Raw genomic sequence first — 19,152 nt, 5'->3', positions numbered from 1 at the left:
ATAGTGGGCCAAAAGCTCAGCTTGCATAAACAAGCCACTCATTTTTTCCCTTGTCCAGGAATAAACCAAAACTAAGGAAAGAATGTACATATGAGTAGCTGGGAGCAAGAAGGGGGAAGTAATTGAGGGGAAGAGGTGTAGGAGAGTGTTACTCTTCCCTCCCTGCTTGGGAAACATGTTTTCTCAGGCACAAAGGAGAGAAGCTTACTCATTATTACTTAGACTGTAAATGTTTGGGAGTTGAAGGTTGGTTTTGTGGTATTACAGCAACTTTTCCTTGGCTAAAGATAATCTCTGTGGAAACCTCCCTTGTAAATATGTCATTTGAAAGCAGTTTTCATCAGAGGAGGCCCCCTGAAAGGTGAAAGCATTTATTCAATAAATCGTTTATTGACTCAAATATGCTTATGAACTTTTAAGTTTCTCTGAGTTCAGTCCTTTAAAGGGCAGAGATCAAGGTATTAACTGCTATACTATATAATTTTTATTTCCCAGATGTGGTAATCTTATGACTAATCTGGATTTTTTTTTTTTGTCCCATTCTCAGGGGGAGTTGCTGTAATGTAGAAGCAGGTTTCTGAAAGTGTAAGCACTACTAACATTAAATAACCTTCTCTCTTAATATCTGTAGGGAAATATATGATGGATACAATTTCATATGAATTGGTCATGAAGATTAGAAGGAACACATATGCACATATTTGTGTTTGTATATATCTTTTTTTAGCTTCTATATAGTTTTCAACCACACATAGGTATTTTTAAAAGGCCTATTGTATGCCTCCTCTTCTTGTTAATAACATAATATTTTTATGTCCTTTCTTGGACATTAGTTTAAAACAACACACTTTCTCCACATACTAGTAGAGATTAATGAAAAGGAAGAAGTTCCTGGGATACTTTTTTAGGCAAGTGACTTAAATTCTGTGGGATCCCTCTAGACTAAAAAGCTAATACTAAATATTAAATAATACTGAAAATAGATAACTTTGGTTCAAGCTTTTTTCTAATATAATTTCAGCATCTTCTTCTTTCCTCTTTTCCCTTTGTCCAGATACAGCTTCCAGGCCAAAAGTCTGCCTTCAGAGACAGAATCTCAGTTTATATTACAATTCCCTCATAAAAATTGATCTATGCTTTCTTTGTCTTAACTACTTTCTCAAATGAGATCAACTAAATTGAAATAGGATTTTAGTGACTGATAGAAAGATTAATATCCAGATATTTGCATTTCAGTAGAGACCTTCAACATTTTAACCTAAAGAAGTAAGCATTTCTGGTGCTATGGTCAGGGTCAGTGTTGGAAATATTTGGGGGCTGGGTTTTGGGGGGGGGTTTGATCTTCTAGATTATAACAAGTATTCTCATTTTCCTGAATTTCCTAGGACTCGGTGATTTCCTTTTTAAAAAGGCAGATACTAAATAAATAAAAAATTACTAAATAAATAAATTTCAATTAAATATTTAATGAGTTCATATGATCTTGAGCATATATACTAGGAGACACAGACATCTTTTCAAGTTTCAGACATTTTTCTTGTCCTCAAGAAGTTTGTAGTCTTTTTACAAAAAAGATTTTTAACATAACAGTTTTTTAAAACAATGACACATAATTATGTGTTTAAATTAGATACTATTAGTTATGGTTATAATAGCTCACATTTACATATCACTCTCTATGTAACAAAAGTTCTTTCCTTACAAACTTTTTTGGAACCTTGTGCAAGCACTACAATTTGAATTTTACATTTTAAGAAACCGAAGTTCAAAAAGAAGTCACCTGACTTGCTCTGAAGAATAAAATAAGTTTTTATATATATATAGGGAGAGAGAGAGAGAGAGAGAGAGAGAGAGAGAGAGAGAGAGAGAGAGAGAGAGAGAGAGAGAGAGAGAGAGAGAGAGAGAGAGAGAGAGAGAGAGAGAGAGAGAGAGAGAGAGAGAGAGAGAGAGAGAGAGCTTGGCATGTTGCAAGACAAGGGAGAGCAGAATTATTATAGTCCAAGGTATCATAATGAGGAATGATGGAAAATAAGATCAAACACTATATATGATTTGAAAGTCATAAGGGGTAGAAATCGTGTAATTGGCAAAGATGGAACTAATAAATATTTTCCTTTTTTAAGTCTTTTATTTTCAAACCATGCATAAATAATTTTCAACATTCACCTTTGCAAAATCTTGTGTTCCAATTTTTTTCTCCCTCTCTTCCCTCCACCTCCTCCCCTAGATAGCAAGTAATCCATATTAAACACTTGCAATTCTTCTATATATATTTCCAGAATTTATAAATATTTTCTTTTTTATGTATGTTTGTATATATAATGTATTCTCTCTTTAACCCATTCTTTTTTTTTTTTTTAATTTATTTTAACATACATCGCTTTATGAAGCGTTATGAAGGCATTGATGAATATTTTCAAGCAGAAAATTAGTATTAATATGTTCTTTCCCCATCAGCTACTCACCTTGGTCTGAACTCTAGGAACAACAATTTTTTTCCCAAAATAAGCTCCTCATCTGAAATCTCATCATCTCAGCATCCCCAACTTCCTCTCCTCTCTGAGGAAAAACTGGAGTGTGCAGCAATAAACCTTTTTCAAAGTCTTTCTTTATGGAGGGCTTAGAACTTTCCAATTAACTTCATTTTCCATCACTTGCTTTCCTTGGATTATACTTTGAACATCATATCCCCCATGCTGAGTATATCTTGGCACATGCATCCCATCCCCTCTTTTCAACTTCCTTTTTTATTTATTTATTTTTTTGTATTGTCTTTCCCCATTAAATTGTAAGTTACTTGAAGACAAGGACTGTGTTTCTTTTTCTTATTTATATCCCCATCATTTAGCCCAGGGCTTGGCTTGTTTGTCGACTATTCACTGTTGTGATTGGTAGTTTAAAAAGAGAATAGTCTCTTAACAAACAGTATTCAGATGGTTTGGAATATGAAGGTTTTATCTTCAAAGCTGTTGCAGCATTCCAAGTATGAGACAAGACAAAGATGATTGGACTAGGAGGGTACATGAGGAAGTGGAAAAGGAGAAAAAAAACCCAACATAACCAGAGAATGATATATAATTTAAGCTATATGTAACAGTTTTGGCATTTAGGAACATTTAGTTTGGTGGATAAAATCTCTGGGACACCACAAGACCACTGTTGGTGACTATGCTCTTTAGAGGAAAATAGAAGTGAAGAAAGGTTATAATATAGGGAAGTTCCAAAGGAACTCACCTGGTGCTAGGATGGAAGTCAGGGTGACCAGAGAAGCCTGCCATGAAATACCCTCCTGTCTTAATTTCTTTTGCTAACTAGGTGCTGAGGTTAATTTACTTCTCCACCATACAAGTGGTAAAAAAACTCTCACAAACTCCAGTTTCTCTGATTTCAGTCTCTCTCCTCTTGTTATAGCTCATTTTGAACATGATAGAAAGCTAGAAAAGAAGTTATTGTTTATTAGGCTAATGGGATATGGTTCTGAGAATCAAAATGGGGGAGTAGAGGCTGACATAGCTGGACTAGGAAAAACAAAACAAAAAACTATTGGCAATTAGGCCCCAATATGATTTTCCAGACATTCTACTGACATGTTACTGGACATTGTTGCTGGAACCTCTCTGGACTTAAGTAACCCCTTGATGGGTTATGTTAGCTTCCATCTTGTCCTATCTGTTCAAATAAGAGCTGTACGTCTTTTTAAGGTTTTTACAATATGCATTATGCTCCCTTAGGAATTCTGAACTGCTTGAAGTAAAATATCACATAAACAGAAATGATTGTAGTACAGATACAGAAATTATTTAGCAATGTGTCATTGTTCTCATCATGTTTCTCTCATCAAATATTTATGTCATTTATGTTCCTTCATCTTTGCCTCAATTGGAAATATTTGGCAAGATTGTCTGAAGTACTACAAGTTCTTCGTAGAAATTATCTTTGTTATCTGAAGGAATTCAATTGATGGAGAAATCATCTCCATTTTCATTGACAAAACTTTGGGAACATAATAGCTACTTATTTGTCCAAAGTTAAGTAATAAGTCAAATACATGTTTGAAACAATAACCCAAATCTTTTGGTCTAGCTTTTTTATGTTAGCTTTTAGAAAGTAATGGGCAAATTATGTTGCATGCAAAATCATGATTCTGTTAGCCCATATCACAAGTCTATTTTTAACATTTTCTATTTTTTTACTTAATTCCTTTTCAATTATAAATACTGCCAATATCCTTCTATGTCTTTGATTATCAGTGTTGGTACTTTATTAAAGCAGGGCAGATCACAACTCATCATGCCCACTGTATGATTCTTTTCTATGTCTTCTGCATGTCTGCCACTGGGAAGCCATACAATAGCTTGGGGACTTTCTTCTTGCTTTTTTGATGCCATGTGTAAAGCAAAAGCACAGGTGAACTATTTTTCTCATTGGTTATAACTCACACTCATTACTTGGACAACCTACCTTTTTTCCCCCATCAGAAATGTCTCTGATACAAACATACTTACAGAGCTTCTTCTACATAATTCCTTCTCTGTAATATCTTATAACCTAATACCCACCATATGTCTCTCTTTTACTATTGCTAAATTATCTGTAATATAACTTTTTAAAGAGTATTGTATTGTATTTATTTAAAAAACTACTGGAAATTGTCCTTGCATATGTTTTGAAAATAAAAACGCTTTAATAAAGAAAAAAAGAAAAAAAAAACTACTGAAACTACCTATGCCAATCATTGTAGATCAGCAACCATTTTGCAAATTGTTTCAAAGGGCTGACCATAAAATTAAGATATTGAGACTTGAGCAGGAGGCCTTGTTAAAGGTACTTGAATTCAGATCCTTTAAATATTAACATTGACTCTGATCAAAAAGGTTACAAGGCCAGAGAATAACAGCATTCAAAAGATGTGTTGTAAATCATATTGGGGGAAAATAAGTAGGTGAAATTGAATAAGAATTATAAGGGCCATATTATATGTGTGGAGTATGGGTGGGGTTGTGGTGGGGTGAGGAGGGGTGGGAGGATAGTTTGAGGATGGGGGAATGGTGCTGATGGTGGCAGTTTTTTGTCCTTTATACTCAAGGAGGACCAGTGCCATCATGCTGTGGCAACAAGGCCCAATGTATCTATCTGATTGTATCTGATCATTACAAGTTCAGAAGGCTTGACTACAAGTCAGACACAAATAATTCATATGAACATTTACAGTAGAGATGTTTCTAAATTTGTGCATCTTACATTTCTTTTAAACTACTGCAATTCTGCTTTGCTCATGGAATACCTTGAGTGTATCCTTTGACTGTTTCTTATGACCTCTGTGTAAATGATTTTCATAAAATAGTCTTTTAAGTAAATACACGTTTGGCATTTGGGTGTGTGGCCAGCCCATCAGAGTTGCTTTTTCTGTAGTAAAGTTTGAATGTTTGGCAGTTCAGCTTGAGGGAGTATCTTAGTATCCAGTAATCTTCAGAATCTTCCTAAATCATTTCAAGTGAAAGTGGTTCCGTTTTCTGTCATGGTGCTAGTGTACAAGAAAAAGACAGCCACTTCTGTGGCTCAGCAGATAGAATTCTAGGCCCAAATCCAATCTCAGGTACTGGCCATGTGACCCTAGGCAAGTCCCTCAACCTTTGCCTTAGTTTCATCAAACTGTAAAATTTGGATGATAATATATGTAACTAGAACAGTTTTTGTGTGGATCAAATGAGATAATTGTAAAAAGTGCTTAGCACAGTGTCTGGCACATTTTCAGTCATGTCTGACTCTTTGTGACCCCACATGGAGATTTGGCAGAGATAGAGAAGTGTTTTCCATCTCTAACTCATTTTTTCAAACATGGAAACAGAGGCAAAAAGAGTTAAGTTCCTTGCCCAAGTGTCTGAGGCCAGATTCGAACTCAATAAAATGGATCTTCTTGATTCTAGGTGCAGGAATCTCTGTTCTCCTCTGGGCCTGGCACGTAGTACATACTATATATATATATACATATATATATATATATACATATATATATATATATATATATATATGTATATATATATGTGTATATATATATATGTATATATATATATATATTTTTTTTTTTTTTTTTTTGCTATGTAAATATAGTTCTGTGGCAAGTGACTTCATCAATAAAAAACAAATGTAATAATTTAGGATTGTGGTAATGTATCATCAAGCAAATTATTTCAGCAAATGTGTATAATATTAATTTTTATTCATATATGTATATATGCAAATCATTGATGCTATTTCTCTCCTTCTTAGTCCTTGGGAGACATAACAGAAATAATGTTCACATGTAGGAAAGGAAAAGGGGAAAAGCATTTATTATATACCTACTATATACTAGGTATTATACTAAGGACTTTACAAATATTTAATCCTCATAAGAACCTGGGAAGCAGGACTATTACTACCCATATTTTACATATGAATATAAAAACTACTACATGAATCAAATTTAAAAATTAATTTAGGTCTTTCACTAAGTTATGTCTTAACTATTAATGAGATACATATTAGTAGAAATAATACCAAAGACAAATGAATCTTGTTTTAAAATGCTTTCACTTGAAAAGTACCTTTCATATAGCTTTGTTGGTGAAGACCATTGTTTAGCTAATTATTAAAGTGAGAAAAATTCATTCCAAGGTATAAAAAAGCATGGAAAGAACAAAATAGCCACAATATATAATTCTTAATTATCCAAAGAGTTTGATTTTATGGGGTTTGTGTTAATACAATGGTAATTAGAAGAACTGGATCCTAGAAATTGATTTAGTTTTCTTCATATTAAGATATTCACTTTTTAATCTAGTATTAATAATAAAATGTATATGTCTGGGTCGTTTTTTTGTTTATTTGTTTTGGAGGGTATTTTTTTACCTTAAGTAATCTTTGAGTTTTTATTCTGTGGACTAATTTACACTTGATAAATATCATAGTTGAAACTTACAAAATATTTGCATGTCTTAAGAGTGATAAACTAAGATCATATCTTCTTTTGGATCTTTTTTTCAGTCTTCATCACCCTTTTTAGTTTTCCTTCTGATATAAGTCAGCTTGTGAAAAGTCTTACAGCAGAGAGGAAAGAAACAACTTTCAAACTATATGCTACATGAGAAATCTCTTTTCCTAAGAGAAACATTATTTTTAAATGTTTATTTGTTGCAATGTATTACATGTATTGGCCTATTAAACACAAGGAAAATAAATTCTTTTCTTTCATCTGTTGCAAGATTAGAGATACTATTTCTGGCCATAGTAATCTCTGTGATGGCTGCAATTTCACTGTCCTCTTACTATATCACAAAACATGGTTAGCTTTTGGTACATTTTATCAAAATGGTACAATCATGTCATTGGCAACCACATTTTGTATCTTTTAGTCTTCTTATCTATATATCAAAAAATGCCATTTCTGAGTAACCTTATACCTTGCATACTCTCTTTACGTAGTAGCATAGAAAAAAAACAGAAGAAATTTCATCACTGACAAATGATATATCATAAGAAATTGTTGATCGTGGCAAATAAAAAATGAATCTTTCAACACACTTTTAGTGTGTTGAAAGATTACTTGATTAATTATTACTTATTGATTCATTATTTTTTACCAACATAGCAGAAATATTTTTTTTCATCCACATAGAAAAATAACACATATGGCTACAATTAATTTACTTTTTTTCCCATTTGTGAGTAAATAAAAATTGTTGATATTAGAAACTGTGGCTTTTTGAGAAAATGTTTTGGATGGCAGAATGAGAGGATAATAAAATATGTTATCAAACTTAGATTCTTCTAAACAATTTTTGTTTGCTTAAGTTATAGGAACATATGCCACCTGCTATTCTAGCATGAAGGATCTTATTTTGTTTTGTTTATTTAAATTATTGATGAGAATTCTAGGGAAGGCTTTGATTGTATGTCATTTTATAAATGCTCTTATCTGTCATGGTGCTATTATGTTTTCTAACAAGAGGAAGTAATTAATTGTGATTGAATACAAAACAAAGACTATTTTGGTTTATATTTTATCCTTTATTTGAAATGCAGCTCCTATTTGCAAACAAACAATAAATTTGTAAGAGTGAATTATTCAGTCACAAACTATCCTAGGTTTTTCAGAGTCTTAATATTAATATTAGTGTTCTAAATCATCAAGAAAAAAACAGAAGGGATTATATTTATTTTGTCTAACTATGCTGCTTTAACAAATGAAAAAAAAGTCATTCATTAATCAAAGTCACAGCTGTAGCTGATTTCACTAAAGAGTATATTTTAATTCTATTACAGTTAATAATAAATAATCAGTTAAATAAATCAGCACAGGCTTTTACTTTATTTCATTTTTTTTTTTTTAGAATCAACAAAATGGGTCTAAAAATATCCTTTCATTAATCTTTTAGAGAACTTTGCTACAGCAGCAAAGATAACAAACAGTTATTAAATGCCTACCATGTGCTAGCCACTGGGCTAAGCAGTGGGGATATAAGAAAGACAAAAGGAACTCACAGTCTAATGAAAAAGACTGTAGACAAATAACTATGTACAAACAAGCAATATACAAGGTACATTGAAAATGAACACAGGGAATGCACAGGAATTAAATCAAAAATGATAAACATTTATGAAGCACTTACTGGGTGTCAGACTGTGCTGAGTGCTAGGAATCAAAGAGAATTGAGACAGGCAACTTATAAAAAGTGGGGTTTTAGTTAGAATTTAAAGCAATACAGAGAAGTCAGGAAATGGAAATAAGGCAAGAAAGCATTCCAAGCATGAGGGACAGCCAGATAGAATTCCCACAATCAAGAGATGGCAAGTCTCATGTAAGAGACAATTAAGAGGTCCCTGGATTCCAGAGCTGGTATAAGGTGTAAGCCTGGAAAAGTAAGGAAGAGCTAGATTAGAAAAGATTTTGAAGGCCAAACTGAGGATTTTATACTTGATGCTGGAAGTGATAGAGAATCACTATAGTTCATAGGACAGGAGTGGGAGGTAGAGAGGTGAGGTAGACATTGTCTGATTAGGTAAATCTCTTTGACTACTGAATGGAAGATGGAATAAAGTAGGCAGAGACTTGTTACAGGAAGAAAAATCAGCAAGCTATTTCAGTGATTCAGACATGAAGTCTTAAGAGTCTGCATAATATCAACAGTCCTTGGTAATAAATTATATTAACAAATTGGAGGGTGATGAGAGAGTGAATAATAACAGGATGACACTCAAGGTTTGAACTTGGATAATGGAGGAGGATATTAGTATAAATAGGGACATTTGAAAGTGGGAAGAAAAGGGAAAACTTTGAGAGAAAGGTATTAAGTTCAGTTTTGGACATGTAGAGTTAAAATGTCTATAGGATATTCATTTTGAAATGTTCACTGCATAGTTAAACATGTAACACTAGTCGTTAACAGAAAGGTTAGGATGTAGGAATAAGTAGATTTGAGAATCATCAGCATATATATGATCATTGAAGAGTTAATGAGCTCATTAAACAAGATCGTATAGAAGTCCCAGAACAGAACCCCTGTGGGACACCCAAGGTTAACTGGATAAAGGTTCATCATAGGGGACTCAGGAGTGATCAGATAGGTATGAGAACCAGAAAGGAGTAGTTTCCTGAAAACTTAGAAAGAAAATGTATCAAGGAAGAGAGGATAATGGGCATTTTCACAAGGATTGTCAAGAAGGATGAGATTTGAAAAAAAGGCATTCACTGGCTTTGGCAATTCAGAGAAATTTAGTACCTTTGGAGAGATTGTGTGATGAGTTTTAAGAAGAGACTATGAAGAAAGGAAGTGGAGGCATCTGTTGAAGCCACAAAAGACAAGAGAAATATAGGATGATATCTAGCAGAAATAGATGGATTAAGTGAGGGTTCCTTTTGGTGGTGGTATTCAGTCTGACCCTTTATGATCCCTTTTGGGGATTTCCTTAGCAAAGATATTGGAGGTTCACTGTAGCGAGCTGTCGTCTCCAGAAGCTGCCGGATCACTCTCTGGGAAGAGATCTGCTGTGTCTACTACAATCTCTCAGACAGATTCTTCTTCCTGTAATGAACCGTTGTCTCCAGGCAGTTGCCTGGATTAAGTTCTCACTTAGTAATCCTAACAGTTCACCATTTCCTTCTTCAACTTATTTTTACAGATAAGAAATTTGAGGCAAACAGGGTTAAGTGACTTGTCCAGGGTCACATAGCTAGTAAATATCTGAAGATGGATTTTGAAGTCGGGTCTTCTTGACTCTAGCATAAATTGGTTCTGTATTTTTGCTCCTCATAATAATCTAATTGAATATTTTCCCCAATGAATGAAACAAAAAGAACTAAAACACTCTAAGGAAATGTATAGTCTGACAGATTTGTTTAGTCTTCTTGGTTAATATCATTTAATCATCAAATTATCAATTTTTTAAGTGTTTCAGCATGAAGATAAAGCATTAAGGCAATTTTTAATCTGAGTGTTAAGTGGGGATTTGGGCTTGATCCAACTCTTAAAAAAAAAAAAAACAAACAGGCTGCATACTTGATTATCTAAAACAGACCTTGTCTCCATTGTTTAAAGATATATTACAATTCTTTTGTCTCATAATAAATATTGTAATAACCTCCAAAATGATTAATGTTCTATCTGAACTGCTTATTAAAACTGATGGTGGTTAATGAAATGGTTGATATAAAGTTTTTCAGTATTGTTGAAATTTGTCCTTTTTGAATACACTAATTAAGTCTTAGAACAATCAGTCATCTTAAAAATATATTTTAATGACATCTTAGATTTATTTACAGTATTGAAGGAGTGATTCATTGTGAGAAACATTTTTCTTTTGCCCAAATTTTAGTGTGATAAGGAAAAACATGAACTTTTGTTTCTGTATTTTACATTTGAAAATATGTTTATATATTTTCTCCAGATTATTTTCTTAAAAAATATAATGCCACATATATTAAATGTTGAAGACTTTTGAAACTTAAAAGTTTTTCCTTTTCTCCTTCATTCTGAAGATTCTACTTTCTCTGAATTATAGTTAGAGTGAATAGATATTTAGTTCATGGCCTGAATACACAAAACTCTGGAAGAGAGAAATTGATAAATAATCATTTATAAATAATGTATTACTTCTACAAAGTCTTTCTGCTTACTGAGAGATAAATTAGCCTGGCTTTATTTCTTGATAGGTTTTATCTATCTCAAATATTGCCAAGTCAAAGTTGAATTATAAAATTTGTTAGCAATCTAATATAGTCCTTTTAAAAAGAAAAAGATAGCAAATAAAATCAAGATTAGTTCTTATATGAAGCCAAGAGTGATTGTGTCAGTGACATAGAAAGCAGGTTTTAGTACAACATTCATCAGGAATTAGAGTGTTTAAAAACAAATGGTTGGGGATAGCTAGATGATGCAATAGATAGAGCAGCAGAAAGAAACAGAGAGAAAAAAATTACTTATTTTTTGTCATTATTTTAAAGCTGGATGTGATATTTCCTTACATTCCCTATCAGCTCTCACCCATTGATATTTAACACTAGAAAGAAAGAATGCACTAAAAATATTTTTAATACAAACAAGATTAATAGACAAGTCATGGGACTGTACAACAGGGGAAAAAAAAATCTGCCAGCTTAGAGTCCTGAGCATGAGAAACATTTTCTCTATTTTATAGAAAATGATTCGTCACTCATTTATCACATGAGTCTAAAATTGGAGGTTAATGGTGTGAGACATCTGCAAATGCACTATTGTTTTGATATAAAGTTCCAGATTTTTATGAGTTTATTACTTGAAATAAAAAGTTGGGTGTAACTCTTGCTCTGGAAAAAACAGCCAGTAGACATGAGCTTATGAGCATTTAGACATCCTTCATGTGGAAGATTATCATACAAAGTATGTCACCTCATTTTTGCAGCATTTTTTCCCCCAAAAGCAACTGAATATAAATTGTATTAGGACCAGCTTAAGCAAAATTATTGGGATAGTTTGTCTTCCCTACCCTTTACATTTACTCTTTTGTCACTCCCTTTCCACTCCACCCACCCCAAACTTGTAACCAGATTATTGCATCCTAAAAGCACAAAAGGGCAAAGACTATTTCCTTGTCCTATTTCCTCTAGTAGCCTATTCCCAGTTCCCCAAGGTTATCACAAATATCAAACAGAACTGATTAACCCGTGGTGGTATGTTTATATGTTTAGGTGATGTTTGTTGAATGTTTACTATGTGATCAACCCTTACTTTGGTGGGCTCTCAAAGGAGTAAAAGGATTGCAGAAGGTTAGGCCCCAAGCCTTTTCCCCAAATGGTTAATTGGAATTCTTGCTATTTGCTGGCAATGCTTCTATTCTTCTTGGTTATCTACAAAATGATTTTAACATCAGAAAATTCAAACTAGCTAAGAGTAATTAGCTGATATGTAAGCAGATAGAAGGAGGTTTGTAATGCCTTTGAAATTACAATACTCTAAGGCAGCTATTCCCCTTTTGCCTGACTACGTCATTGAATAATACTTTGCAAACAGAGTAGAGAATCATCACTACCTTGATGCAAATCTTACCAATATAAATAACACAAATATATAGAAGTAAATAAGTATTCAAAAATGTATTTCCTTTATTCTTTTTATTTAATCCATTGCAGAAAACATGACGCAAATGAGCCCAAGATCTTAGTATCTGATTTTATCATAAATCAACTCTATATTAAATAAATGACTGTGGTAGGTGTCCTGAATTTTGATATTCCCTTTCCAAGTTCCTTATGTATTCTAATAGTATAACCATAATAAGATCACATAAATGAAAGGTGTTATCTAACAGATTTATATTTTTCCTGAATCGTTTGATCATGAAAATTTCAACTGATTTTCCAAGTAACATTAATTCTTACCACATCTTTTTGTTTCTTGAAATGAGTTTTCTACAATTGATTTATTAATTGACTGACAGAGATCATCAGGAAAATCACATGAAAAGGAAATTATGGGAAAAAGTTAGAATATATGTTTTATTAGGCCTTATCCTTGATTCCTCATATTATTTTATTTTATTTTAGATACTAACAACAAAGGTAATTTGTCATTTTCATGGCTGCTTTATACAGAATGTGCAACATGCCAATAGGAGGCTTATGGTATTTACATGTTGAAATAAGATCAATTACACCTTTTTTAATAGGACTGTTCTCTAAGGAACTTTTGTAAAGACATTAAAGTGTGCTAGACAGTTTTGAATTTAGAATTAGGAAGAATGGTCTAAGTTTTTTTTTCCCCTGAGGCTGGGGTTAAGTGACTTGCCCAGGGTCACACAGCTAGGAAGTGTTAAGTGTCTGAGATCAGATTTGAACTCGGGTCCTCCTGAATTCAGGGCTGGTGCTCTATCCACTGCACCACCTAGCTGCCCCAATGGTCTAAGATTTAATAACATTACTTACTGTCTGTAAATACTTTACTTACACACTATACCATACTCACAGTATCTTTAAATATTCTACATTTGGGCAGGGATGTAAACATTGATAATACATTGCCAGAGCTCACTCAGTGTTTGGGAGATTCCACAGAAAAGAAGACAAATATTAGACTTAATTACCAAATTGAACATCTACAAAACCATTGTGCCGACCTCCTTGTTGTATGCCTGTGACACCTGGACAGTAAATTGTGTCCTGCTATGAAACTGAATCACTTCCATTTGAATTATCTTAAGAAGATTCTGAAGGTCAGCTGGCAGAATAGGATACTGGATACTGAGGTCCTTTTTTGAACTAAACTCCCAACCATTCAAACTTGGTTGGGCTGACAACATGGTTCAAATGCCAAAAAGACTGTCTTATGAAGAACTCAAACAGGATAGTCACTCCAAGGTGGTCAGAAAAAGGGATCCAAGGACACTGTCAAAATCACTCTTAAGAACTTTAGAACTGGGGACAGCTAGATGTCACAGTGGACAGAGCATAGCCCTGAAGTCAGGAGGATCTGAGTTCAAATGTGGACTCAGACACTTAACACTTCCTGGCTGTGTGATCCTGGACAAGTCACTTAACCCCAATTGACTCAGCAAAAAACCAAAAAAACAAAAAAAAAACTTTAGAATTGGTGGGAGGACATGGGAGACATTGGGACAGAACTGCCCAACATGGTGTGTCCTCCTCAAAGAACGTGCTGTGCTCTCTGAGCAAACCAGAATTGAATTAGCCCAGAAGAAACATGAGATGTGCAAAGTTAGAGAAGCCACCCCAAATGTGCATAGGGACCATTTATGTCTGACCTGTGGCAGAGCATTCTGAGCTTGAACCAGTCAGATTCTAACATAGAAACATCCTTTTTTTTGGTCCTCTTCAAGAATGAAGGACAACAACCAATCAACTGATCTGTAAATACTCTAATTTACTCTCCAACAGCAGAAAAGTCTAAATTGAATGATCATTATTTATAGGTACCTAAATTGAATAGTCAGTGGAGGACTCCAAAGTGTGACTGTATGTAAAGTGTTTTTGCACACTTGACAGTGCTACCCAGTGTAACACAACTCTGAATGCAGAAGGTTAGGCCCTGGGCTTGCCTGACAGTTATTTACTTATCTTGTACTTTAACTAAGTGTGTGGTAAAGAAGCTTCTTACTGCTTCCAACTCCTGCCTCATATTCTGCCCAATAAGAAGAGATGATTCTCTCTTCTCACTTTCATCTTAGAACAGAGAGGTTTTAACTTTTTTTTTTAGGGAGAAAAGCAGGTCCTTTACACAGCCAACCCTCCAGCTAGAGAAAAAACCTTAGCTTTTTTTCTCCAAAAGGAGAGGAATTTATCAATATTCAGGAGAGACAGAATTCAAGAAGACAAAGTTTTTAAAGCCCAACTTTTTAAACTGTAGGTCATGGCCCCATATGGGAACCCATAACTGAATGTAGGAGTTACATAATTATGATTTATTATCAATAATGTTTGATTTGTATATCTATTTCATATTTAGGTACCCGAAGTCATGTAAAAATTTTTCAGTCAAATAGGGGTTATAAAGTGGAAGAAGTTTTAAGAAGCCCTGTCTTAGAGCACAAAACACCTAGCCACTAAATAACACACAGACACTTAATCTATCTTTGAATGAGACCCCCAGTTTATCTTTGTCCTTTGCAAGATACCTATCCTAAGCTTCTGACTAGTTTAGGGTTAGAAATTTCTTACAATTCTTACTTAAGCCTGTAGGACAAGCCCATTGAGAGAAGAAAATCAAGGGCAAAGACAATGAAAAAGGGAGAACATGTTCAAGAAGCTATACCTCTCTGAGGCATCTCAGTTTTCTCTAGCCCATGACCCTCTTGGTTTATGTGAAGGAACAAACCTCCAGTTTTACTAGTTAGAGCTGTAACCATGTTAAAAAAATCTCATTTTATTAAATAGTACAGAATCCATTCTAAAACATAGAAAAATTATGTTTACCTTTAATTTTAATTAGTTATACTTTAAGTACACTAGTTTGACTATAAAACATTGATAAATCCTTTTGTACCGATAAGATTTTTTTTTAATAAAGTAAATAATCATTTCCTCATTTCTGTTTTGTGAATCTAGGTTTTAGCCACTATGGTTTAAAAAACAGTTGCTCTAAATACTTGGCAATTTTTTCAAATTATTTTAAGTCTTGCTTCTCTTTCTGGTGAAAATCCTATTTTTTTTTTTTCTAGGTGAAAACCCTAGTTTTTTCAGGTTGGTAATGTCAAAAGCCTTCTCTTTTATGGCTTTTGACAGAGATAGGAAATTTATTATCACTCCAAAATCCCAGACTTATTTGACTAGAGCCCCCTCATCACAATAAGAATATGTTTTCTGAGGGTGTGATCTTGCATGCCGTCCTTGCAAAATTACTTGCATAAGAGTAACCAAGACTAAATTTAGAGAAAAGCAAATGTTTTTCACTTGAAATAAAATTATAAAGTATGGAAAAAGATTTAATGCTTTCCAGAGGGAGATCTGTGACCAAATATTTTTTTTTTTACTCATATTATGAGGAGAATCATATACTGAAAATTAGTCCAAGTGAAAGTAAGAAATCAATAAAATACGTACATTAATGTGATCCTTTTCAAACAATCCTCTTTTTATTCTCTTGTGTAAAGAATGTTAGGAATCCTCTTGGTAGGAGAATGAGAAAGATGACAGGGCAGTGCAGCAGAGTCAGGGGATTTGAAGTCAGGGGACATTGATTTGAATTGGGATTTTATGGGTATAGTCTTCAATCTTCAGTTTCCTTTTCTTTAAAATGAGAAGATTGTACTAAAAGGTCATCCTTCTAGTTCTCAAATTGTAATACTGTGATCATAGGGATAGTGTATAGAATGATATTCTTTTTGGTCAATTAGACAGTATCTTTTTCTTTTCAAAACAACAATGAAGTAATGCTGTTTTTTTTTTTTTTTTTACAAGTCAAGAAGAGAAGAGAGTTGGAATCTGCAACAAACAGTCCAAAAATCCTGACTTGGAATCCTGGCAAAATTTTAGGTTTAAAGTTGCCCAGTGAACACTAAGAAAACAATAATTACAAAAATCCAGAATGGCTTCATCAGGAATAGGTCATGCCAGACTAGCCTTATTTCCTTCCTTTTCCTAGCTCACTTTCTAACTACTTATTACTTCCTTCTTATACTCTACAATCCTTCCAAACTGGCCCATTCTTTGGTCCTCACAATCTTCCATCTTTCATCTTTGTGACTTTGGACTGGTCATCCCCTATGCCTGGAAGGCCTCCATTCTCCCCTCACAGAATCACCCAACACTCAACTCAGTAACTATATTCTGCTCCAAATCTTTCATGATTCTTTCATTTGCTATAACCTTTTCTGCCTAACTACCTGATGATTATTCTGTCTATATGTATTCTATGTATACTAATAAAAATGTATATGTTATCTCCCTTACTAAAACATAAATTCCTTGGGGTCAAAGAAAGTTTTTATTTTTATCTTTGCATCTGTAACACAAAACAGTGCCTCACAAATAATGAGTACTTCATAAATCCTCATTGATTCACTAATTTTTAATAGGGTCTGTTTAATGCTAGATCAATAAAATGCTATATAGCATTTTCAGTGAAAAACAAAGTAAATTCTCAAGCTTTTCTTGTAGAAAGCTAAACAGAGAAGTATGGGCTAAACAATAATAAAGTTATTTGACTGGTCCAAAGCTGGTTGAATGACCAGATGCATATATTCATTAATGATTCTTTTCCATTAGAGGCAATGTGGTATAGTTTAAAAAAAAAAGAACGAAAGAAAAAGTAGAACTGGGAACCAGAGGATCTGGATTCAAATTCTGGCTTTTCTATTTACTACCTATGTGTTCTTAGGCAAATTCCTTAATTTTACAAGGGTTTAGTTTCCTTGGCAACAAAATGAAGGAGTCAAATGAAGTCTGATGACCTTTAAAGTTCTATCTATAATCTTATGATCCATTGAACTTGGAAGGCGCTTTCTAGCAGGTGCCCTAGGAATCTGTGCTTGGCCCTGGGTTATTGAACATTTACAGATGCATGTTATTCAAATTTACAGATAAGACAACACTGGAATGGGTAGCTAATACACTAGCTTAAAAGTTCAGGATCCAAAAAAAGCTTGAAAAGCTAAAACACTGGACCAAGTCAAATAAAAAGAAATTTAATAGAGATAAAAATAACATCTTACACATGGCTTTAAAAAATCAACTTCACAAGTAAGATCTGTAAAAGATTTAGACATTTTTGGTAGACTATAAGCTCAGACTGAGTGGATAATGTGATATGACATATAACAAAACTATTGAGATCTTTACTGAGAGAAAACTTCCAGGAATAGGATTTTTTTTTTTTTTTTTTTTGCTTGAGGAAACTCATTGAGGAAATTTTATATCAAGATTGTCATTGGCTCTGCAACTAAAATCTTAATGAGTTTCCTGGCTATTATAAGGTTAAGTGACTTCCTAGGTATCACAAAGCCATTAGGTTAATCTTGACCACTCTGAAATTATCCAACTGTATCAATTCAAAAAATATATTCCACAGATTCCTGGGGGTCCCTGGGACAAGATCTGAAAGATTAGAGAGCCTGCAAAGTCAAAACCATTTTTGTAATAATAGTAAAACATTATTTCATAATAATGTAACATACAATTTATAATAATTATTACAATAAAAATGATATTTTTAATAATATTAAGACATTATGTCATTTAAAATATTCTTCCTCTTTCCAACTACATATCAGAAATTGGATTTTCTTCATCTCCTTCAACCAAAAACAACATATTACAACAGAATGAATTCAAAAGCAGATATGAGAATCCAGCTATCATCTAACAATGATGTGGAGAATCCTGAAACTATCCTGACTTTGGGATAAACACATGAGAACTCCTTGAAGGGGAGAAACCCCTTGAATTCTCGTGGGAGAGACCCACCCCAGGGAATCAAGATAAAGTGGTTTCATTCTGTTATTTTGGTGGGACTAATTTAGTTCAGGACCATTCCTACTTAGCCCAAGCTGGAGATCAAGATTTCTATGGACCTCAATCAAATTGAAAATTGGCTCGTCCATTCCCACTAAACTGTCCAATTCTACTGGAAACCTAGGCCTGGGGACAGTAATCTCATTCAATTGAAACTTCTATTTAATTGAAAGATTTTGGTCTGATTTCAATTCAAACCCTAGTCCTTAGCCAAAGTTTCAAATTATAAAAAGGGGCAACTTGAGGCACTTATTTGCAGAGGCCCAAAGCAGGAATCACGCACGCCAGGCCAAGGGATCTCTTTTGGCATAGCTGCCTTCAAGGATCTTCTGCCTGCTGAGAAGACATTCTCTTCTCAGCGTTAATCCCTCTTTATCTCTCTCACCTATTTCCCTAAAACAGGACTACACCCCTCTGTACCTCTCTGTCAGGATTTTTCTGCTAGGAGATTTCTCTAGTAGGAACTTTATACTTTATCTGTAAATGTTGGGACCTTACCACAAAGGAAGTCAGTCTTTCTAGCAAAAGCTGACTTCTCAGTGCCAATAAACTTCTCTTTGCTAGTCTAACTTTTCAGGTTCATAAATTCTTTTACGAAGGACCTGCACCAACCAGAAGGGGTTCCCACAACTCTCTGCCCTGTGCTGAACCTCATCAACAAGACAAACATTTTT

The 19,152-nt window shown here is 33.8% G+C and overlaps 1 protein-coding gene across 5 annotated transcripts in view; it reads left to right on the top strand.

The window, feature by feature from the left end:
• The window catches only part of VPS13B (vacuolar protein sorting 13 homolog B), a 973,300-nt gene that overhangs the window by 658,864 nt on the left and 295,284 nt on the right, over positions 1-19,152 (top strand). Inside the window, exon 33 of one of the 5 annotated variants that reach the window (XM_074268419.1) lies at positions 16,427-16,923. The exons of the other annotated variants lie outside the window; for them this stretch is intronic. Coding sequence (XP_074124520.1) covers positions 16,427-16,477 — 51 coding nt within the window. The 3' untranslated portion in view covers positions 16,478-16,923. Of the gene's footprint in view, positions 1-16,426; positions 16,924-19,152 lie in introns of those variants that run through there. 5 annotated transcript variants of the gene reach the window in all.

The sequence above is a fragment of the Sminthopsis crassicaudata genome, chromosome 1, assembly GCF_048593235.1.
Source record: "Sminthopsis crassicaudata isolate SCR6 chromosome 1, ASM4859323v1, whole genome shotgun sequence".
Taxonomy (NCBI): Eukaryota; Metazoa; Chordata; class Mammalia; order Dasyuromorphia; family Dasyuridae; genus Sminthopsis; species Sminthopsis crassicaudata.
The sequence above is the reverse complement of the archived record's forward strand: the minus strand, read 5'-3'. Positions and strand labels throughout refer to the sequence as shown.